Source organism: Esox lucius, chromosome 2, assembly GCF_011004845.1.
Source record: "Esox lucius isolate fEsoLuc1 chromosome 2, fEsoLuc1.pri, whole genome shotgun sequence".
NCBI classification, from domain to species: domain Eukaryota; kingdom Metazoa; phylum Chordata; class Actinopteri; order Esociformes; family Esocidae; genus Esox; species Esox lucius.
This window is the reverse complement of record NC_047570.1, coordinates 14,195,593-14,220,305: the sequence shown is the minus strand read 5'-3', so window position 1 is coordinate 14,220,305 and position 24,713 is coordinate 14,195,593. Positions and strand designations below refer to the sequence as shown.

The 24,713-nt window shown below is 43.8% G+C and overlaps 1 protein-coding gene across 1 annotated transcript in view; it reads right to left on the bottom strand.

Annotated features, from left to right (window-relative positions):
• Window positions 1–24,713, bottom strand: part of hcn4 (hyperpolarization activated cyclic nucleotide-gated potassium channel 4) — an 83,581-nt gene that overhangs the window by 42,468 nt on the left and 16,400 nt on the right. Inside the window, exons 2-4 of the mRNA XM_013138110.4 lie at window positions 16,449–16,872; window positions 4,302–4,463; window positions 2,037–2,255 (exon numbers count right to left, since the gene is read on the bottom strand). Coding sequence (XP_012993564.4) covers window positions 2,037–2,255; window positions 4,302–4,463; window positions 16,449–16,872 — 805 coding nt within the window. The remainder of the gene's footprint in view (window positions 1–2,036; window positions 2,256–4,301; window positions 4,464–16,448; window positions 16,873–24,713) is intronic.

Genomic DNA, 24,713 nt, shown 5'->3' with positions numbered 1-24,713 from the left:
ATTGTTCCCAGGAGGTATGACATACCCGTATTGGGTATCAGGTACAGGGTTGCAACTGATTAGTGTTAAATAAACCATGTAGTGGAACTGTCTGGTGATAATGTTAACTAAACCATGTAGTGGAACTGTCTGGTGATTAGTGTTAACTAAACCATGTAGTGGAACTGTCTGGTGATTAGTGTTAACTAAACCATGTAGTGGAACTGCCTGGTGATTAGTGTTAACTAAACCATGTAGTGGAACTGTCTGGTGATAATGTTAACTAAACCATGTAGTGGAACTGTCTGGTGATTAGTGTTAACTAAACCATGTAGTGGAACTGTCTGGTGATAATGTTAACTAAACCATGTAGTGGAACTGTCTGGTGATTAGTGTTAACTAAACCATGTAGTGGAACTGTGTGGTGATAATGTTAACTAAACCATGTAGTGGAACTGTCTGGTGATAATGTTAACTAAACCATGTAGTGGAACTGTCTGGTGATTAGTGATAACTAAACCATGTAGTGGAACTGTCTGGTGATTAGTGTAAACTAAACCATGTAGTGGAACTGCCTGGTGATTAGTGTTAACTAAACCATGTAGTGGAACTGTCTGGTGATTAGTGTTAACTAAACCATGAAGTGGAACTGTCAGGTGATTAGTGTTAACTAAACCATGTAGTGGAACTGCCTGGTGACTAGTGTTAACCACACTATTAGGTGGACAAGTCTGGTGATTAGTGCAACTACACAATGTAGTGGAACTGTCTGGTGATTAATGTTAACTACACCATATAATGGATCTGTCTGGTGATTAGTGTTAACTACGTAGTTGAACTATCTGGTGATTAGTATGAATTCTACAAGTTTTGGAAAAATCTGATGATTCATTTTGGTGTGTAACTACACCAGTGCAATGGGAAGCAATGGGGGAGCAACAGAAGCCAGCATCCAGACTACGCTTAATGTTTGGAGCACACAGAAGTATAACTGGGAAAATCCACACTGTTAAATATTAATGGCAATTTATAATGCTTATGTTTCTACAGGCAGACAAAGAGTCTGAAGAGAAAGAGAAAAGGACTCTGAGCGACTTTGGATAGGACAGTAGGCTACTGCCTCATGGGAAGGTGGCAGCAGGGTGGCTGAGAATGCCCTAACCTAAATCTAAATAACCTAACCTTTATGCCTAAACCTAATCTGGCCATAAAGTCTAACAGTAACCCTAACTTGTAGCGCCTAAACAAAAAAGTAACCCCAATTCTAGTAATACATTTTATCCTAAAAATCCTTCTTTGGGGACTGATATGTCAGGTTTTCCTTTCTTTGTGCTGACCTTTGGTCCCCACATGTACTGTCAGACCTGGATCTCACACAAACTCTGTTTCCCGGGCCAAGGGGTCTCTCCTCTTCTGCACCTCACCACAGACGGTGGGCAACGTGGATGCCTGGCAGCAAGGCTCATTATCAGCCGCACATGAGGCAGAGGCCCACTGGAGCTGGACAGGGCCTTCATAGCCAGCTGCCAGGGCCTTCTGTTCCAGTCACTGTGCGGGGGAGCCTGGAACACTGGCACTCATGCAGCCCTGAGCACCTCAGCTCACAGGAGGATGAATGACCTGGCCTCAAAGACTGTGATAATCTCTACCTGGCAGAGCCACGGAGGTTTTGCCACCCCTCAGAGCCTGGTTCCTCTGTAGGTGTCCTCTGACAGTGTGTTTCCACCTTTCAAGGGGCTATTATAGCCACTAGCCACCAACATCTGCATTGCTTGGTCTTGGGAATTTCTAGTCGGGTTTCTGTATAAGCCCTGTGAAAATGCTGATGTAAAACACATTGATAGCGAAGGGAGGCTGAGACTCATTAAGGGCTGGAACTCCGGCATACTAACTGGTATCTGTAGGTAACACAAGTCCACTTGGTATTACTGGGATTCCCTCACTTCCATCAGGACACAGACAGCGGACGCGGTTCCACCATGCACGTTCAGACAACCGCCGCTCGTCCAGGTGCCCAGCTAGATTTCCGTTTCCCCCCCCAGCCCAGCGTTACTCACCTTCTCTTGGTACTGCCGACGGGATGAGTCCAGGGACTGGATGAGGGCGGTGGCGTGACCCACGAACATGGCGTAGCAGGTGGCGCCCACGATCATGCTGAGTATGGTGAGCCAGACGTCGGTCATGCCCACGGGTGGGTACATGCCGTAGCCGATACACAGCATGTGGCTCATGGCTTTGAACAGGGCGTAGGAGTACTGCTGTCCCCACGTGTCGTTCTGGATGGGGGAGAGGGGGAGAGAAACGGAAGGGGGAAGGGGGATGAGGGGGGGGGAGACACGGTGACATGATCTACTGCTTCACTCTGGGGGCCGTCTGGACGGAAAGGTTCGGCAAGGCACTGCCCTCCGTCATCACCTTCATCAGTCACATGCTCTTCATCGGCCCAGGGGTCCTCCTCATTTTGCCTTATTGGAAACACTATTGTATGGCGCACTAGGGTGAACCGCTCCTGCATGTGGATATTCAATGAAGAGCAGCTTCATCTGGGACGTTTTAGGCTCAGGAATAAACACAGTCCTGAAAGTGACTGAATGAATGGAGCCTGAGGCACAGGAGGCCTGCAAGGCAAAAAGTAGGTCAGCTATTTAGAGAAATGTGATTTTTCGTTTCTAGTTTTTTTGTCGTTTGTAGATAAATTACCCCTTTTTTCCCTTTAGATCCCTGTGGTAGTCCACACAGAATCAATATCTGCTTTCTTCTGAGGTGACATGTCCAAATTGCTTTGAAACTCATTTCCACAGGCGTAAAACCTGAGAAATAGGAAAGACATTAGCGCTTCCTAAAAAGGAAGGCCAATGTAATGGGGAAGCTACTGCAGGCAGAGTATCACTACCCCCTGAATCTTATCACAGCTGGACCATGTGACGATGCAAGAGATACGGCCTAACAGTGAGAAACAGTGTTTGATACTGTAGTGTGCCATGACAAAAGATAAGTTATGGGATTGAATTAGCCACTGTTCACTGGTTAAGCAAAACTCATTTTGACTGCAACACAAGAGTACAGTTTATCAGCGCAGGCTTGAAAGAGCCTTTCAATTTGCGACAGAGTGATAATTTCTCCCAGTGTGGGTATGATAGAATCCCAATCTAAATGCCATAGTGCTTTGTCATGGTGTGGTGTGATGCAGAGCAGGGGTCCAAACCAGTTCCAAGCCATCCCTCCCTGACAGGGGAAAGTGTGCCATGCCAAAGGTAAGCTGCTGTTTCCCTCCAACTGACTGCTGTGCTGTCTGTCTTTAATGGCTTAATTAGAATTTGATGTGATTGTTTTTATTCACAGATCCAAGATTAATCCTCTTTGAGGGCTGAGAGCTGTCTGCCTGCCTGCCGTGAGCCCCACAACAAATCCTCGTCATAAATCATCTCCCTGGCTCTTTCTCTCGTAAGGCCCAGCTCGTTGAAACCTGCCAGGTTATGCGGTCGGTGCACCACGGATGTTTCAGGGTCACACCTCAGGTGTTGCACCGCGCAGTTATATAACCTAACAGAGGAGAGAGCGGTCATTACAAGATACAGGGCTTTCCAATGACTTTCCTTTTCTCTCCTTCTTTCTTACTCCATCTTACATCTCCATCCCCCTCTTTGCTTATCTGCCTCTCTCCCTCTTTCCCCTTTATCTCTCTCCCTTTATCTCTGCCTCCCTTTCCCTTTATCTTTCTCCCTCTATCTCTCTATCTCTTACACCCCCCTTCTTATCTCATTCTCTCTATTTCTCTTTCTTGCACATCTCTCTTTCTCGCTCTCTCCATTTTGCAGCAGCAGCATTACAATGTGATGCAATTAAAGCATAGAATAAGCGCTCACTGGAAAATTGTCTATACTCTACCAATGTTGGATAAGGGTTTTCTGTTTTCTGTGAAAATCTTTATTTTATATTAGGCTAAGCTTGGTGCCTAGCTCTCACCTTCAGAATACAGACAACCGCACCATTCGGAGCTGCTGGAGAGAAACCTCCAAGGATATAAAGAAAAAGCCACAAATTGAATTAATGTGGGCGAATAAAGGACAACAGGGGAAAAACATTTGATTTAGGCAGGGAAATGGACAAGACATGCAAGGCAGACCTTTTTGTGATGCTACAGGCTTAGTCCAGTTATGACAGGCACACTGATAACACAGGAGGACTGATCTGATTTTGACAGACCTGGGCCGCATCTCAAGTGGAATCCTATTCCCTAGGCAGAAGCTCAGTATGGCACTTCCCAGAGACAAGGGTGCCATTTTGGACACACCCTAGTAGGAGAGCACAACGCTACTTACCACCATTTTGTTTTTGGACACCCAGCAGTCCTGTGGGAAGTCCTGCAGCATAGGAACCAGGAACTGCAGACAGCCATCCCAGTGGCACAGCAGCAGCATCATGCCAATCAGGTTGACGATTCGCACCATGGCACTGGCCAGGTCATAGGTCATATGGAAGATCTGTACAACAGGACAGGAAGAGGACAGGACAATGTCAGGAAAGAGGGCATGTGGGGATGTAGAGTCGAACAGAATCAGTGCCCTGATGTCCAAAATGCGGGAAAAATTGACACTAATGTTTCAAAGGTTTGGGGTCACAAATGTCCTTGTTTTTGAAAGAAAGGCACATTTTGGTCCATTCAAATGAAATAGAATTGATCAGAAATACAGTGCAGACATTGTAAAATGACTACTGAAGCTGGAAACTACATAGGCGTACAGAGGCCAATTATCAGCAACCATCACTCCTGTTTTCCAATGGCACGTTGTGTTTGCTAATCAAAGTAAAGAAAATAAGTTTTAAGTGAATTGATCATTAGAAAACCCTTTTGATATTATGTTTGCATAGCTGAAAACTGTCGTTCTTTAGACTAGCCCAGCATCTTAAGCATCAGCTTTTGTGGGTTTCGATTACAGGCTCAAAATGGTCAGAAACAAAGAAGGTTCTTCTAAAGCTCATCAGTCTCTTCTTATTCTGAGGAATGAAGGCTATTCCAGGTGAGAAATTGCCAAGAAACTGAAGATCTCGTACAACAATGTCTTTTACTCTCTTCATAGAACAGTGCAAACTGGCACGCACCTAAATAGAAAGAGGAGTGGGAGGCCTCTATGTCAACAGTGAAGAGGTGGGTCCGGAATACTGGCCTTCCAAGTAGAGCTCATCCCTCTGTCCAGTGTCCTTTTGCCCATCTTAATTGTTTCTTTTTACTGGACAGTCTGAGATTTGACTTTTCCTTTGCAACACTGCCTACACAAGGCCAGCATCCTGGAGTTGCCTATTCACTGTTGATGCTGAGACTGGTGTTTTGCAGGTTCTATTTAATGGAGCTGCCAGTTGAGGAACTATGAGGTGTCTATTTCTCAAACTAGACAATCTAATGTTTTATCCTCTTGCTCAGTTGTGCACCGGGGCCTCCCACTCCTCTTTCTATTCAGGAGACAGTTTTATAGCTTCTTTACAGTCATTTACAACATTTTGTATCTGATCAATCACAAATACAACATTTCTGATCAATCTGATGGTACTATCAAGGTCCAAAAAAGGTCATTTTTAATTGACCCCAAACTTTTGAACAGTGGTGTATTTGTGTTATGTTTATATCAACACTAATCGCACCTATGGGTTGTTGTGGTACTACTGACTTCTCTGTGAAATGTACTGAATATTACCGAGTTGTGTGTTTATCCCACCTAGTTATCTTAAAATGAAGACTAACACTAAGTGAGTTGTCTGCTAAATGACTGTAGGCCATGTGGGCACATGTAGACAGACAGGCACAAAACGTACCGGCCTAAACACTTCTGGATAACAAAGACCCTTTCTCCCCAGGGACGTAGTCTGTTTTTATTAGTTCCCTGACCTTTCGTGTGCCTCTTTTTAGAGCCACAGTCAAGGACATGCAGTGGATTTGATTTTGTCATAATTGTGTAATATTTGGTCTGAGCTAGACCAGGTTGAGTTTAAATGTGAAAACCATTCTAGTTGTAGGCCAGACTCACAGTACAGTACAACAGACTCAATGTAACAATAACTTAATCAGCATTATCTTTGACATGAACAGAATCCGCATCGTCTTTGACATTTCGCTAACATAATAAGCATTATGGTTCACAAAACACAAATGCGATCAGTAACGCTACAACGATCTGCATAGTCTTTGACATAACAGTAACATAATCACCATTATCTTTTCCATAACACTAACATAATCAGGCATTATCTTTCACGTAACACTTGAGCTTTTTACAGATGTTGACACGACTGGTCTATAGAGGAGGCTTTATAGGGCTCTAATCAACCACTTACTAGGCAAGCACACTAATACAAAGCCGACAGAGGGATTGGCAAGTGTGTGTGTGTGTGTCTGTGTGTGTTAGTGTGTGCAGAATGGGAGAGCTTTGTTAATCCTAATGATAAATATGGTCATAAGTCTGCCCCAGGACCTATCCTCTGCTCTGTGCTGGTGTGGATTGTAATGGCCTCAACAATTTAAAGCTACTTAATCCCATTGAGGACCACAGTGTGCACTGTTAACTGCTGCTCTCCTTATTAAAAGCCACTCAGCGCTGTTTAAGCACTTACAGCTAAGAGAGGGATGTTCCGTCTCTCTCCACTTTGTTGGTCAACGTTTTCAAGTGTAGAGGGGAGACGAGAAGCTGGCCACACGCACACAGACACGCACAATTCTCTGGGACAGTGTGGTGGTGGCGGGCCCATGACATCACATAAACTCCATGAGATGCACTCCAGGAGACGGACCAAAGTTTCCCAGGGAAGACGTGCATCTGTCGGGGTTAGGGGGAAGCGCCAGGCAGCCCGGCTCCAGAACGACTGCATGGTGGAGACATTACAGCTCATGCTCTCTCTGGGCTCTTCTTCAAAGCGTTTAGCCCGGGGCACATTTACATCATCTGAGCCCAGTCATTCGCCCGGCTGCGTCTTTCTCACTCAATCTACCGAACCACTCGTATCTTCTTCACCTCTCTCCCTCCTCTCCCCCTCCTCGCTCCCTCCTCTCCCATCCCCCACAGCTGCGCTCTACCCCAAACACAAGGAGATATTTGGTTTTAAAGAGCTCATTCTCCTCTCAAACACAATAATGCTTATGTTAGCTAATCTGAGGCAATATTTATTGTGATGTTGATTCTCCAGCTGGAACGAAATGACATTCCATAACATTAAAGAGCTGAATAGATCACTATGTGTACTAAATGAATAAATCATGAACTACCTCATACAGTCACACATTGAGATTGATATTTTTTCATTTATAAAATTGTTTTTCCAGGAGGGGAGTGTGAGCTCTCTGACAAAGTGGATTGAATTGCACTGCACTCCAATACCCACACTGGTAACATATTTAAATGTAGCAATTTCTGCTCATTAAAAATGGATGGAGGTACAACACAAAACCATCAAGCCCACAATGTCTCAAACAGCGAAACATTGAATTAATTATCTGTTTACATTTCCCGTCTGAGCATCTTATGTAATTTACATGCTAATATTGCACTAGTCCTGAAGCTAGTCAACAGGGCAACATCAAGCGTCAACCTGACAGAGCCAAAGGGCTGCTCACTCTATTCATTGTTCTATTCCAGAAGCTGCATAGATGAGATGTACAAAACTAGGATTGAATTATGAACACGTAAAACGTCCGTTGAGCCTCTTATTCCGGGAGACCTTACAATGCAGGCAGCAGCAATTCATACATAACAAAACACAATGCTTTCAACACATCCTGAGCTTGACTTGTTCTACAGGGAATATTTACACTCCTCATGAACAGCCATGCATCTGCATAATTGACCCACCCATCAAGGTGAAGTGTACATTTGGGCGGTGTACCATGGCAGTTGGCAGTATTTACCTAAGTGGCATCTACCTAAGTGGCATCTATCTAGTAGGCGCTTCTGTTAACTGATTGTGGTTTAGGAGAGCAGGCTACATAGGCAGAGTTTAAGATAACCTTAAAGGGCTTTGTATATCAGCACATGACACTGTCAGCACATATGAAGCGATGTTCAACCCACCAGGTGGTACTAGGTGGGTCAAATACCTTTTTTTAAGTGAACGGAAGCATGATAAACAGAGTCCACTCTTAGTACCACAAAAAAGGCTGCATGCATATTCAATAAGCCCCATAATCTATCTGCATGCATATAGTGTACAATACTACTAACACTAACACGCTACCAAAGAGCTCAACTTCTATGTGCCCTTAAAATACTTTTCAACTTCTGCACTGAATGGAGAGTAAAACTTTTCTGACCTGCTAAAGATGGAGAGAGAGAGAAACACAGAGAGAAACAGAAAAAGATAAAGTAAAACAGAGAGTGAAACAAGGAAAGAGAAACAGATTGATGGAGAACACAGACAGAGAGGTAGAGAGAGAGCCGCAGCTTCAAACAGTGCATTTCAGTGGGAGGTGGTGATTCCAAGCTATATCTTCCCTTAACCTTAAATCAATTCAAATTAGTGCCCATCCAATCAAAAAGAGACAGCTTCTCAATAAAAAAAAGATTTCCCCATTCCCACTAAATTGAAAAAATCTGTTCAGTTAATAACGTTATTATACGCCCATTATTTTGAGGATGGAGGACTGTGTATATGATCTCCCTCTCTCACAAAGAGGACATTGAAAACACTGACATTTTGCAGAACCCCCCCACACACACACACAATTGATAGGGACACACACACACACACACACACACACACTGCATTGCAGGGTACTTAAGTATTAAGGATGATGGATGGCTGGCCTCTTTGTTTTAATTGATAGGGACATACAATAAGCCTGGCTGCATGGCTATCTATGTGAACAACAGTTATGATTGATGAGGGCACCCGGCCACTTTACAAAGGTATCTTAAGGACAAGGGTTGTCTTGTTGGGGAGTCCAGGCTAACCTCACCACTGATCTGAATGGGGAGGATCATGTGATAGCTCTGCTCTATTTACCACACAGATGACCTTCAATGTCCCTTACATTAGTGGAGAGCACAAGAGAACTAATGACAAATATTACATGTCTGTGTTGTAGTCCAGATACACTATACACAAATCAGATCTAGCACACACTGCATTGATAATTTATACAAAATGATACAGTTCAATTTAATTGAATCATCGTCGCCGCCTAAAAAAAGATGTCAGAATCCAGAAAGACAGATATTCCCAGACAATACATTCATTTGATCAATACGGTGACACCTTCCCATCTGGGACAGACAGGAAGTCAGTTACAGCTGCTGAGTCATCTCAGACAGATGGATGGAGAAAACAGTGTGGTTCAGGTGAGAGGAGCGAGTGAGAGAAAGAGAATAGATGCATATGTCTGTTAGCGTTGCTAGCAGCTAGCCAGAGAGCCATAGCCAATGTAACGCTATGCTGAGGCATCTGGTGTCTGCTATCCAGGCTGCTAATGATGATGAATGCTTGGCATCATTTAACTGCACCAAATCCAAGAAAATCACTCACTCCTGTCGTTTCACTGATGCCACTCCTTCACTGATGCCACTCCCGTCAACCCCGCCCCCATGTCTGATTTTAGTATAAAACTGGCAGCAACATGTGTCGCAGCAAAATGCCCTGACAAAATGCCATACTCTCATCCACACCATGAAAGCGGACAAGGAAATAGTGTTTACCAAAAGGGGGAGAGAGAGGAAGAGAGGGAGACAGGATGAGGGACCACAGGGGGCAGTCTTCCATAAGCGGTCTAAACAAGCCTTGGCCTGGATGGCTTTGACCAAAAATACTCTAATTCAACTTCCTGCGGAGAAGTATTGATGGATGTGTGCCGGATTACACAGTTTTATGTAAAAGACTTCTAAAAGACCCTGCTGTGGGTATTAATATCACACAAGGCACATTCATAGTGTTGAGGACCTGTCACTGTTGCTGGCAAGCCTCATTGTGTCTCAATAATACCCCATTAAACCTATTTTTCTTGCCATTCTTATCTCTGAAAGAGCAGTCCTTGGCCAAGGTACGGGTCACCGAGTGGGGGACTGATTGGCCGATTTGTGTTATTCATTTATTTCTTAATACATTTTGTGTGTGCAGATTTATTGAACGGGAAATAAAAGGCAGTGCTCTCTCTCCCTCCCTGGTGGGATGCCTGCCTACCTGCCCCCCACATGGGCTCACTCTTATCAGAGCACCATGGGATTTATTTTTGTGGCATATCGGATCGTTCCAAGCTTCATCCAGCACACGGCCAGTTTCGTCAGAAAAGCCATAAATCTTAAGAATCCCAGATGCCAATATAAATAGCAATGGACTCCCTGCCTCCATGCAATACACCAACACAGATGGTACTGGTCCGAAGCGCCTGACACCAGATCAGAACCCTGTGTAAAATGACCCACCGCTGCCAGACAAATTCTATCCTAGTTAACTCTTCGTTTAGGATGTTCTTTTTTCTCTTTTGATGAAAACAGCATTTAACGTCATAATGTGATGGTTTAAAGAAATCACAGAAAAACACACTCTGAGCTAATCTAGTCTGAAGCCAGTATACAAGTATACATCTCACACACATGAACATAGCCTTGAAAAGATAAAGGCATCTGTACCATATCACAACTAGATTTAAATTTTTTAAGACTCAACCCCAAATATTACACATAATCTACATCAGAAGTATAATAATTAAATTGGCTCACTTTTTGGGGTAACATGTTTGCAATTTGCTGTGGAATCACTGGAGGGAAATATTGACCCACTGAGCATCTCTTAATAGCAACCTCAGCGTACAGTTTAAGGAACTAACTATGTATTTGGGAATATGTTTGGTATAATAAATTGTATGTATATATACAGTAATATTCAAACCTCAATTCATTTCAACTTTGTACACAATAGCGTGATGTATTTGTTTTCAGCCTATCGTCAAGTGTATGCACATAATGTATATGCTTCAAACTAGATTTGATAATGAAGACAAATGCGAAAGATACTCCACGTGACTCCGATTTAGCCCACTGCAGTAAAGCGTTAAGTGCTGACTGACATTAAACTCTCTTGCTTGATGCTTTGGCTTTTCTATTATTTTTGCATAACAAGGGCGTTGATATTTTTGGCTTTCCAATTATTTCCTCATCAAGGCCCCAAAATGCCTCAGAATCCAAGATAAGCAGGGGCTTGTAGTTGCCTACCGGGGTCAGTGATGTTGCAGGCATCTGGCATCTGGGCCACACTCACAGATTAGTCATCAGTGAATTTGTTTGAGTTTGATTTAATAACATCCTGACTAATTGAAATTAAGTTACTGAGTTTGTCTACAGGAGATGACTCCTGTGCGGATATCCAACAACCCAATCTTATTTTTCCCCCGATGAACTATGACAGTGAGTACAGGCCAGCTGTCAAGGCAGAGAGACAGGGGAATATGAGGACAGACAGCAGAGATGCCGTGGCACTGATGGGAGGATTCCGCCTTTGCTAAGATGGATATTTGCACACCACTTAGAATGTCATTATCCTTGACAGCGTTATCGCTGACATGTGCCGCCACCCCTTTGGAAGCTTAGTTCACCAAGCCCTGCGGCCCATCGTGTGTTCGGGAGGGGTGGGGATCTTCTATTAATATTTCGATTCAGTATTAAGCTTTTTTACTTGGCCAGTTAATGTTTTTAGCCGATAGCTGCTACAAACACAAAGACGGTTTAGGTGACACGGCGGTCAGGAACTGCGTCAAATGACAACAAGGGTCGTAGTCAACTATGGGCACCAATCACGACTTGAGGATCTGCCCCTAAACACACGTGACGGCGGCAAGTCACGTAAGAACACGAGCGAACGTGTACGAAAAAAAAACAACAAAAAAACATGACACATCTCCGCACCCAGAGGGTTCAATTAATGTCAGGGTGTGTGTGGGCCTGCCTGCTAGAATATAACCTGTGATTAGATGAGACCAGGGGCCGAGCGGTTCTGCTGATTGTGACAGTGCTACTGGGCGCAGCCTTGGGGGAGGCATTTAGCTTCTGCTCCCAGTGACAGGTGAAAACATGAAGCCTTCCTTCACTCAGCTCAGGGCATCAAACAACTCCAGGTCCAACAATGACAGAACAGTGAGCAATGTTTCTGGGTTGGAAAAGCAACAGAATACGCTGCGTCACATACCTCGCAAGCTCCACAGGATGTGCTGATTTTATCACGCCGCTTTGTATTGCTCTTTGGATGCTAATAGACAGAAAATATATACATCTGGATTAAATAGGTAGGTATTTCAGATATTAACCACCCACAGCAATGGTCAAAACGTGCTGTAGCTAGTTTGAGCTGCTCATGCCAGCCACTAACTTTGAATGGTGCTTTTGTGAATCCCTGCGAACAGCCCAGGTGAACAGCATTCGTGTTTACTGCCAGTGTATTGGGTGATCAGTACCACTGGATTATTAGAGTGTTTTTACATTGGATTTCCCTCCTGGCTGTAATGATATTGGATTACCCTAACTGAATCCCTCAGTACACTGGCTTCTCCTCTATTCAAGAGTTGTTTCCCTTCTCTGGTAATGTTAGCTATTTCAGCCTCAACTAAACACGCAGACCCCCAACATAGGGTGCAAATAGAATTTGGACAACTGGATTGAAATTTGCTTGTTATGAGGAGTATGTATTTGTATGCAGTGTTAGTGCATGCAGTAGGGAGTGGTCGATTTCTAGTTTAGTGTCAAGGTTTTGCATTTGTATTTGGAGATGTCTGCTGTTATCTAACACCATGAAGTGTCAATTCAAGTCAAGTTTGTCGTCATGAGATAAAACAGTAGAGAGACATAATCCTAAACATTAATGCTTTGTTATATATCATTTAAATATGTCCAAATACTTTTGGCACCCTAAAATGAAAGGCCTATGTTGTAATTTCTAAATGCGGACATTTTGCTTAAATTTGATGGTACTTTAATCTATAATGGATTCATTGTTTAGAAATGACAGCATGTTTTGTACATAGTCCCCACACCCCCAATGCAGGGTGCCAGTAATATTTGAACATTTACGTAATTACGTGGGGGTGTCAGTTTGCAGGCATAAGTTGTTTGCTGACGTCTGACAACCTGAGGACCAGAGAAGTGTCAATACAAATCAACCTGGCCATCATTAAATAAATCAGAAGATAAAGAGACAAAGCCAATAAAATAAGTGCTAAAATCCACTGTTTTGTACATTAAGAAGAAGATGACAAACAACCTGAAAGATCATGGTTAACCTCCACAGTGGATGACCAAGCACTGTTCGACACAATTAAGATCAAACAAACAACTGTCCGAAAGATCAGGAACACTCTACAGGAGGTAGGCGTGGATGTGTTAGCCACTAACATCAACAGAGGTCTTCACCAGCCAAACTACAGAGGCTGGACAGCAAGGTGCAAATAAACTAGTTAGCCTCAAAAACAGGATGGCTAAAAATACATTAGAGCCTGCAGTGTTCTAGGGAAAAAAAAAGGTACTGTGGACAGATGAGGCAAAGATGAACATGTACCAAAATGATGCCAAGAGAAAAATCTGGAGAAAAAAAGGAACAGACATACTACTTCGTCTGCAAAATATGTTGGAGGGGGTGTAATGTTTTGGTTTTGTTTGGCTGCCACTGAAACTGGCTCACTTGTCTTTATTAATGATGTGACTACTGTCGGCCGCTAAAAGGCCTAGAAACAAACAGGAACTGAAGATGAATTCTGTACTGGCCAGGCAGAGCATAACTACTTTATTGTGCACAATGTTAATATCTACAAATTGTTTTGGCACACTAAAATGGAAGGACTACATTTTATTTTTATTTTTTTATTTCAATATGGTCCATGCAGAAAAATACCCTCAACTGAATGATGACAGGGTGCACTACAACCCAAAATCTAAAATGTTGAAATTCAGATGCAAAAGAAAGTCACAGTCCAAATATGTTTGGAGTTCACTGGATGTCACCTTTGTGTAAGTCACTTAAATATGTCTTTCTTTAATCAGATGTTTTCTGTAATAGTTTACATTGTGGTGAAAATACCGGTTGCCTGAGTCATCCTTATGATGTCACATGTTAACGCAAAATTATATATAATTCATATGTGGTTACAATAAATGCTACCTACACCTTCATGCAATTGCCGAATATATATTATTCAAAATCTAAAATGGTGACACAGTTTTAGAAAATAAGATGCAATTTGAAATGTAATTGCCATCACAAAAAAAGTCAGTCAGGTGGTGAAATGTGGTGGACAAATGACTCAGAGATGTCAGATGACATTTCTGTGGGGTTACCTCAGTAGTCCTCCAGCAAAGAGCTGCCCTTTCGCTTCGCCTGCCTAACCGGCGCCAATTCAAACATTTCACATACACACACACACAGACACAAATGTGAGCTGCGTTCTGACTGGGTGGTCCCTGCTATCAGTCATGGATCACAGCCAACAGGAAAAGATACCCATACAAAGAAAATACTATACCAATCTCCAAACACTGTAGTATTTCTTTAATTAAATATTATAATATTAACTGAATTGTTATTTTTTGCAATGTTTTTGAAAATGTTAATACTACAGTTATATAGTGTTTACTGCTGTATATTGAATAATAAAAAAATAAGTAATTTAGCAGACATTCTTATTCAGAGTGACTTGAATTAGAGGGATTGAGTGGATTCATTTACACTTTGTTGTAGTGTTAATCATTTTTTGTACCGACACCACAAGGGAATTGAACTAAGTGCAATGGTCTATCAACTGAGCTACATAGAACAAATAATGAACGACATATGCTGCGCTATTGATTGTAGTGTTTCATCAGATATTGCATTAAAATTGACTACAACTTGGTTGATTTATGATCCCTGACAGAGAGGTGGATGACATCCCCATAAGAACAAAGCTAGCAAACTCTAAAAGGGTAAACTATCCATAACCTATTCGTAGATAAGACTGTGATCTGAATGCTGAATTATCAGGGCCACTGCACTTTGGAGGGATACTTGACTATACCAGGCTAGAGTATTCTACCACATACCTTCTTCCAGAATAGAATAAAATAACATTGTGTAACAAGTACTATAGTATTCTACAGCAAATGGTGGTATTTCTGTTAAACCTGTGTAAAGGCAGCTAGATCTGATGGTGTCCAAGATTCCTTTACTAGCAATAATATTAACAGGCTCTTCACAGCCCGAGTGGCATGCTGCCTGAAAGTCAAACTGCCTGTCAATATAGTGAAAAAGCCTAATTTAAAATGTCCCTGGGTATAGTGGCTTAGTGTTGTGGTTGGTTAGGCAATCAGCCAGCTATTGTCCATGCAAAGCGACGCTCCGAGGTTAACACACACCAAGCATGTCAACGCATTTCGCAACAACTGTGACATAAAGTGCCTCGGTTGGTTTTCAGAGCTGAATACACAAAATGACCAAAATACTTTATAGGGAGAGTGGGGGACCTGAGCAACATGTCAAGGTACAAATGTCACTTCAGTATAGAAATGTACAATACAGACAAACCCAACTAATGACACTCTAGTAAAGAAATGTGCAATACAGACAAACCCAACTAATGACACTCCAGAATAGAAATGTGCAGTACAGACAAACCCAACTAATGACACTCCAGAATAGAAATGTGCAGTACAGACAAACCCAACTAATTGCTAGAGATAGAGCAGCAGAGGTTGGACAGGGAGACCCATCTGTTGGCTGGTATGTAAATGCACTGTGGCAGCCACTGTGTGTGTGTGTGTGTGTGTGTGTGTGCTCAGCTGTTTTTGATGGTGGAGGGGTGTTCCTGATTGACTGACTGAATCCCCTCCTGGGCTCTGCTGCTCCACTTTGCACCTCATCCGTCTAGGACGGTGCTCAAGGATTCACCCGAGGAGGGACGGAAGCATTTCTAATTATTACTGGAATTATAATCATCCCTGTATTTGAGCAGCAAAGACTCTTTCAGTCTCTCTCTCTCTCCCTCTCTCTCCTCTCTCCTCCCCTCCCTCCTTCCCTCCCTCCCTCCCTCCCTCTTTCCCTCCCTCCCTCTCTCTCTCTCTCTCTCTGGACTCCCTTTGTCAGGCTGGCAGCAGATCACTGGTAGATTGACTGCTGCTGCAGTAATCAACGTTCGCTCTTCATCATCTCACTGGTGGATGAGGGAAAGCAAACAGCCTCTTCACCTCACCTCACTAGTGGATCTAATCAGACACAGCTAGCTGGCATAGCCTCCTCTAGTTCAGCCTGGAGGGGTAGGTAATATAATGGGTCTCAGTACAACGCCGTCTCTCTGGGGAGCTGTACTCTATAGACTACAGCTGACTGTTAGTAAACAGGGTCTGTTTTCATATCTAGCTATTCTGTGTTTGATAGATATGCTATGGGTTATAATAATCTCTACCCACCCTCTGTGGCACACACACACACAAACACACACACATACACACACACACACACACTGCACGGGTACCTACCTCCTCCCACTGGTGGATGTATCTGATTAGCCGGGACAGCCTGAGCAGTCTAAGCAGACTGAGGATCTTGGTGAAGCGGACAATCCTGAGGGCCCGGGCCGTCTTGTAGAAGTCAGAGTCAATGCGTGTCTCCACAATGAGGAAGATGTAGTCCACGGGAATGGAGGAGATGAAGTCCACCACAAACCAGCTCTTCAGGTATTTCAGCTTGATCTGCTGTGGGTCCAGAATGATCTCTGTGTTGTCCTCCTTGACGATGCCCGTGCGGAAGTTAAGCACCAGATCCATGAGAAAGAAGGTGTCTGAGATGACGTTGAAGATGATCCAGGGGGGGGTGTGCTCATCCTTGAAGAAGGTGATGCCGACAGGGATGATGATCAGGTTTCCCACCATTAGCAGCAGCATGGTCAGGTCCCAGTAGAACCTAGAACAGGAATAACCACAGAGAGGTTAGAACTTAGAACAAAAGTGACCACAGAGAGGTTAGAACCAAGAACAGGAGAAACTGCAGAGAGGTTAGAACCTAGAACAGGAGGAACCACACAGAGAATAGAAACTAGAACAGGAGGACCCACAGGAGTCAGAAACTAGAACAGAAGAAACCCCAGACAGGTTAGAACCTAGAACAGCAGGAACGACAGAGAAGTTGGAACCTAGAACAAGAGGCAACACAAAGCAAAAATTTAGGATAGGAGAAACCAAAAAGAGGTTTGAACTTATAACAGGAGAAACACACAGAAAGGTTGGAACCTAGAACAGAAGGAACCACAGAGAAGTTAGAACGTAGAAAATGAGAAACAGAGAGGTTAGAACCTAAATCAGGAGGAACACAGAGAGGTTGGAATCTAAAACAGGAAAAACACAGACAGGTTAGAACATAGAACTGGAGAAACTATAGCGGGGTTACAACCTGGAACAGAAAGAACCACAGAGAGGTTTGAACATCGAACAAATGAAAAACACTGAAGCGTTAGAACTTAAAGCAGGAGGAATCACTGAGAGATTAGAATCTGAGAGATGATTGGAGGAACCTCAAAGGGTTGTTGTTCTGGTTGCTCACCCTCAGTAGCAATATAGTCAACCCTGTTTGAACTAGAGAAGACTGGAAGTGGATACAAGAGGAGTTGTTACTGAGATGCTACCACTGATAACAATACATAAGCTACAGTGGGGCAAAAAAGTATTTAGTTAGCCACCAATTGTACAAGTTCTCTCACTTAAAAAGATGAGAGAGTACTGTAATTTTCATCATAGGTACACTTCAACTATGAGAGGCAAAATGAGAAAAACAATCAAGAAAATCACATTGTAGGATTTTTAATGAATGTATTGGTAAATTCCTCTGTAAAATAAGTATTTGGTCACCTACAAACAAGCAAGATTTCTGGCTCTCACAGACCTGTAATTTCTTCTTTAAGAAGCTCCTCTGTCCTCCACTCGTTACCTGTATTAATGGCACCTGTTTGAACTTGTACACCTGTCCACAACCTCAAACAGTCACACTCCAAACTCCACTATGGCCAAGACCAAAGAGCTGTCAAAGGACACCAGAAACAAAATTGTAGACCTGCACCAGGCTCGGAAGACTGAATCTGCAATAGGTAAGCAGCTTGGTGTGAAGAAATCAACTGTGGGAGCAATTATAAGAAAATGGAAGACATTCAAGACCACTGATAATCTCCCTCGATCCGGGGCTCCACGCAAGATCTCACCCTGTGGGGTCAAATTGATCACAAGAACGGTGAGAAAAATCCAAGAACCACACGGGGGGACCTAGTGAATGACCTGCAGAGAGCTGGGACCAAAGTAACAAAGGCTACCATCAGTAACACACTACGCCGCCAGGGACTCAAATCCTGCAGTGCCAGACGTGTCCCCCTGCTTAAGCCAGTACATGTCCAGGCCCATCTGAGGTTTGCTAGAGAGCATTTGGATGGTCCAGAAGAGGATTGGGAGAATGTCATATGGTCAGATGAATCCAAAATAGAACTTTTTGGTAAAAACTCAACTCGTCGTGTTTGGAGGAGAAAGAATGCCGAGTTGCATCCAAAGAACACCGTGTAAAGGAAAGAATGAATGGGGCCATGTATCGTGAGATTTTGAGTGAAAACCTCCTCCCATCAGCAAGGGCATTGAAGATGAAACGTGGCTGGGTCTTTCAGCATGACAATGATCCCAAACACACCGCCCGGGCAATGAAGGAGTGGCTTCGTAAGAAGCATTTCAAGGTCCTGGAGTGGCCTAGCCAGTCACCAGATCTCAACCCCATAGAAAATCTTTGGAGGGAGTTGAAAGTTTGTGTTGCCCAGCGACAGCCCCAAAACATCACTGCTCTAGAGGAGATCTGCATGGACGAAGGGCCAAAATACCAGCAACAGTGTGTGAAAACATTTGACCTCTGTCATTGCCAACAAAGGGTATATAACAAAGTATTGAGATTAACTTTTGTTATTGACCAAATACTTGTTTTCCACCATAATTTACCAATAAATTCATTAATAATCCTACAATGGGATTTTCTGGAGAAAAAAAAATCTAATTTTGTCTCTCATAGTTGAAGTGTACCTATGATGAAAATTACAGGCCACTCTCATCTTTTTAAATGGGAGAACTTGCACAATTGGTGGCTGACTACTTTTTTGCCCCACTGTACATCAGATAACTACAGTATTACAGATCAGCTGAACTGAACCGCTTCATCTGTATCACCATGGACATCCAACATTTTCAATAATGAAAGTGGATTAGGATTTTAAACAAGGTAATTTGTCTTGACATGCCACCAAAGCCAGTAATCAAAGCACTTTAGAAATGTAATTTAAATATGTAATTGTATTAACTAGTCTAACCCAGAAAAAAGTGAGAACCCTGGTGACTTGTGCTTATCATGTCTTCACATAAGGTTGTACCCTACAGTGGTTCTCATGAATGACTAATGACACATGCAGCCTTGGCTCCGCCCCACAGTCTGTCTTGATGCATTACCTATTTGTTTCGCACCGTGAATCACAACTCCTGCATGTGGTTGCAGGGTGCTCATTTAAAAGGTCAATTAGGGTTAAATGTTGATTACAAAGTGTGGCGTGACCTCGTCCATCTTCTCAGTCCAACAGTTATAAATGGCACTCTGCCTGCTTTTTAATTGAATCCAGATTGGCTGTGTTGTATAAAGGATGACACAGAGTATGCTTTGTGCTTTACATAGAAGGTACCTAACTGTAAACTAGTTTTTCTGGGTAGGTACTGGCATAATGATTTAACCACTCAAGTTTAGCTGGCCCCCATCACATAGCAAAACCAATATAAACCGGAAGCCCAGATGAAATAAAAAAGATACTATTCACCATGTAAATGTTTGTTTTTCTATGATGGCTCTCAGTGCAGATTAACATTTCCATTTCCTCAGAGATTACTCTGCTGTCTGTCTGTAGACACATTACATTACTTTGAAATAAACACTAATTACAGGGAAATTACACACACAGCTGTCTAAGACGGTTGAGCCGCATTGTCCCACGGATTACGGTTTACAAACACCCTAAGTACACACTGACACACACTACACCCTCTCCCACTCACACACTGACACACACTACACCCTCTCCCACTCACACACTGACACACACTACACCCTCTCCCACTCACACACTGACACACACTACACCCTCTCCCACTCACACACTGACACACACTACACCCTCTCCCGCTCACACACTGACACACACTACACCCTCTCCCACTCACACACTGACACACACTACACCCTCTCCCACTCACACACTGACACACACTACACCCTCTCCTACTCACACACACACTACACCCTCTCCCACTCACACACTGACACACACTACACCCTCTCCCACTCACACACTGACACACACTACACCCTCTCCCACTCACACACTGACACACACTACACCCTCTCCCACTCACACACTGACACACACTACACCCTCTCCTACTCACACACACACTACACCCTCTCCCACTCACACACTGACACACACTACACCCTCTCCCACTCACACACTGACACACACTACACCCTCTCCCACTCACACACTGACACACACTACACCCTCTCCCACTCACACACTGACACACACTACACCCTCTCCTACTCACACACACACTACACCCTCTCCTACTCACACACTGACACACACTACACCCTCTCCTACTCACACACTGACACACACTACACCCTCTCCCACTCACACACTGACACACACTACACCCTCTCCCACACACACACTGACACACACTACACCCTCTCCCACTCACACACTGACACACACTACACCCTCTCCCACTCACACACTGACACACACTACACCCTCTCCCACTCACACACTGACACACACTACACCCTCTCCCACTCACACACTGACACACACTACACCCTCTCCCGCTCACACACTGACACACACTACACCCTCTCCCACTCACACACTGACACACACTACACCCTCTCCCACTCACACACTGACACACACTACACCCTCTCCCACTCACACACTGACACACACTACACCCTCTCCCACTCACACACTGACACACACTACACCCTCTCCCGCTCACACACTGACACACACTACACCCTCTCCCACTCACACACTGACACACACTACACCCTCTCCCACTCACACACTGACACACACTACACCCTCTCCCACTCACACACTGACACACACTACACCCTCTCCCACTCACACACTGACACACACTACACCCTCTCCCACTCACACACTGACACACACTACACCCTCTCCCACTCACACACTGACACACACTACACCCTCTCCCACTCACACACTGACACACACTACACCCTCTCCCACTCACACACTGACACACACTACACCCTCTCCCGCTCACACACTGACACACACTACACCCTCTCCCACTCACACACTGACACACACTACACCCTCTCCCACTCACACACTGACACACACTACACCCTCTCCCGCTCACACACTGACACACACTACACCCTCTCCCGCACACACACTGACACACACTACACCCTCTCCCACTCACACACTGACACACACTACACCCTCTCCCGCACACACACTGACACGCGAAACAGTGACAGTAATTGGAATTCTTCAAAGTAAAAGGGTATCCACTGTTTCAGTTTCATGTCAAGGAGAGTTATTTTTAGGAAGATGTTTCTGCCACTGTATTTGCTCATGTTAAGATTTAAAACCCAAGAGGACAAGAAAATACTTCAAAGAGATAACTTGTACATGGGTAATGACATTTACTTACAATTCATCCCATTCCCTTGTACAACCCATGTCAGGTAAAAGTGTGGAGTTGACATGAACCCAAAACATCCTGCTTGAGGGATTGGGGTACACCAGAACCTTTAACTGTGCTTTCCATTACTATGTCCTGATATACCCAGATATGTTGGTACCAACAAACAACTTGTGGCCCTCGTCAATTTTCTGTCCGTTTCGTGGTGACCTCAAAGGTCTTTACTGTTGAAACAGGGTAAAATTAAAAAGTTTAATAAAAATCCAGATGGCAGACTGTCTTGTGTGATTAGAAAGAAAGAGAGAGAGAGAGAGAGAGAGAGAGAGAGAGAGAGAGAGAGAGAGAGAGAAAGAGAAGGCTGAGAACAGATGAGGAGGAGGTTGGGGCAGACAAACACCCTTGGAGAGTCCGGGACCAAGAAAGGGGAGTCACGCCTATGTAACCTACACCTTTCCCAGTGGCAGAATAATATGATTATTACAACTTCTGTCCTTCCTAGTACTGTACAGGAGATACTGTAGGCCAACAGATGTGTCTGTACACCTAAAACCAACTCCCAACGGCTGCGTTGACATATTCTATACAATTCTGTTTCCACTAAAGAGTGTTTGGAATGATCAGATCATCTCTGGAAAGCAAAATCAAGTGATGTGAAAAGATCTGTTGTGATTGGTCAAAAGCCAGTAGGGTAAAGAAATATAAGAATTCTTGTTTGTGTAAATGCAGCTAAAGTCTCAATGTCCCAGATTTATAACCGTGACGATGAATAGAAAACAGGAGCGCCACTGTGTGTTTCTATTCAAGAATCAATTACAAAAATGTGAATGTGTAAATATGAATGAGTTGTCTCTTTCTCATTATGTGTGTCTGTCTGTGTGTGTTACGCTCTTGCTCCTTTTCACTCTTGCTATTTTGCCTTCTAATGGAGGTCAGCCCACCTAAACATAGCAGGGATCCATTTACTATGTTTTATTATGCATTGGGAGCCTGACATAGAGGAACATCGCTCTATAGATAGACTGGGCAGAGAGCACAGGCCAAGGCAGGGTGGTGAACGAACATTGTAACAGAAAAAAAATCCCTATCTCCATGTCTGTCAGAAAGTGCTGATTTGAGGATTGATAGCTTTTCCCTTTCTGAGAAAAAAGGCAGTGTCCTTCATGGCTCAAGAAGATGGTGAACTACTGTGGTGTAGGGAGACAGGAAGAGAGAGAGGAGGTGGATGGATGGACACACGGGGATGGATGGCGAGGGTGGAGAGGGAGAGTAGCAGATGGAGCAGTAGAGAGGGAGAGAGACGAAATGACCCTGGTTACATACAGTAACTCACACCTGAGTTGTTATAGTGCTGGGGAGGGACTGCTCACTCTCAGGACGAGAGCCTTGACATTTCCGTGCCTATTCATCTAAACAGACTGAGTCAAAGCACACAGCATGCCGTCTGCCCTCCTGTGAGGTGACCAGGGACTGCAGATACATGTTTTCTCCCTCAAAGTGCCCCTGGCTACAGGATAAGTCTCTCTCCCAACACCCAACCCTGTCCTGGAGCAAGCTACCTGAACATCGCGTCCCATCGTGATGTAGCAGTCACTCAGGGCCTCTGATACCACCCTCAGAGTGCTATAGCACTGGATGTACTGGCAGTATTATCACATATTATGAACATGCTGAAAAGGAATCAGAGATGTACAGCTACAACGGGTTTGTGTGTGTGTGTGTGTGTGTTGTCAGAGGGCTGCGGTCGGTAGCCGTTGGCAGGCACAGTGTGGCATCCAGGTCCTGTCATGCCAGGAACACTGGTAACCTGGCAGGACGAGGCAGCCACGAGGAGGGCCTTCTGTGTGCTCCCCTTCATTCTGCATGGCGTCTGACTGAATGAGGACAGCACAATACAGTGTGTGGGTGCGTGTGTGTGTGTGTTCCTGCTCCACTAGCAGCACAATCAGCCCCATTGTAAATGTGATTCTGGCTGATTGAATGATTGAAGTTTATCTATTTATGAATATGAAAAGCAGTTCCCCTCTTGAATAATTCATTTCCTTGTTTTGTGCGTTTTTTTTCTCCCTTCCCTCTTCTCCTTCTGAGGGGTTGTTTTGTGTGAAGATGAGGAATCCTCGTCAGAAGTGCTGATTCGCTATCTGCCTAAGGATGTTACCTCGTGTCGTATTAGTCCACTGGCTCTCTGACCTGTCTTAGGATTGTCACTGCTGTATAGCGAGAGACACTGAACAGTTGTATTGACTCTCTGTGTTGTGTGTCAAGCGTTATGTTTGCATGTGTGTGTGTGTGTGTGTGTGTGTGTGTGTGTGCTGATATAATCTATTATGTACCATACACTGTCAACACTGTTGGAACAACTTGTTATATATACATTCAAGGATATTTCACATACGAAAATATAAAGTAAGAAAAAAGTGTTCAACAAATCAAAATACATTTCATATTTTAGATTCTTCAAACGAACAACCCTTTGCCTTGATGACAGCTTTGCACACTCTTTGCATTCCCTTAACTAGCTTCATGAGGTAAAGTGAACTTGAATTAATTTCCAATCAATTTTGTTGTGACAAGGTAGGGTTGGCATTGAGAAGACAATCAATTATGTCTGTACTGTAGTAGTCAATATTATAGCAAGAACAGCTCCAAAATGCAAAGAGAAACAACAATCCATTAAGAAATAAAGGTCCATAAATCCTGAATATTTCAAGAACTTTGAACTTTTCTTCAAGGGCAGTTGCAAAAAACATCAAGCGCGATGATGAAACTGTCACTCATGAGGACCGCCACAGGCCCAAAGTTACCTCTGCTACAGAGGATAAGTTCATTCGAGTTACCAGCCTCTGAAATCGGCAACTAACAGCACCTGAGATAGGATCACAAATAAAAGTTTTACAGATTTCTAATAACAGACACATCTCAATTTCAACTGTTCAGAGGAGACAGCAGCAATTCAACCATAAAAGCAAATAAACCACTACTGAATGACACCAACAA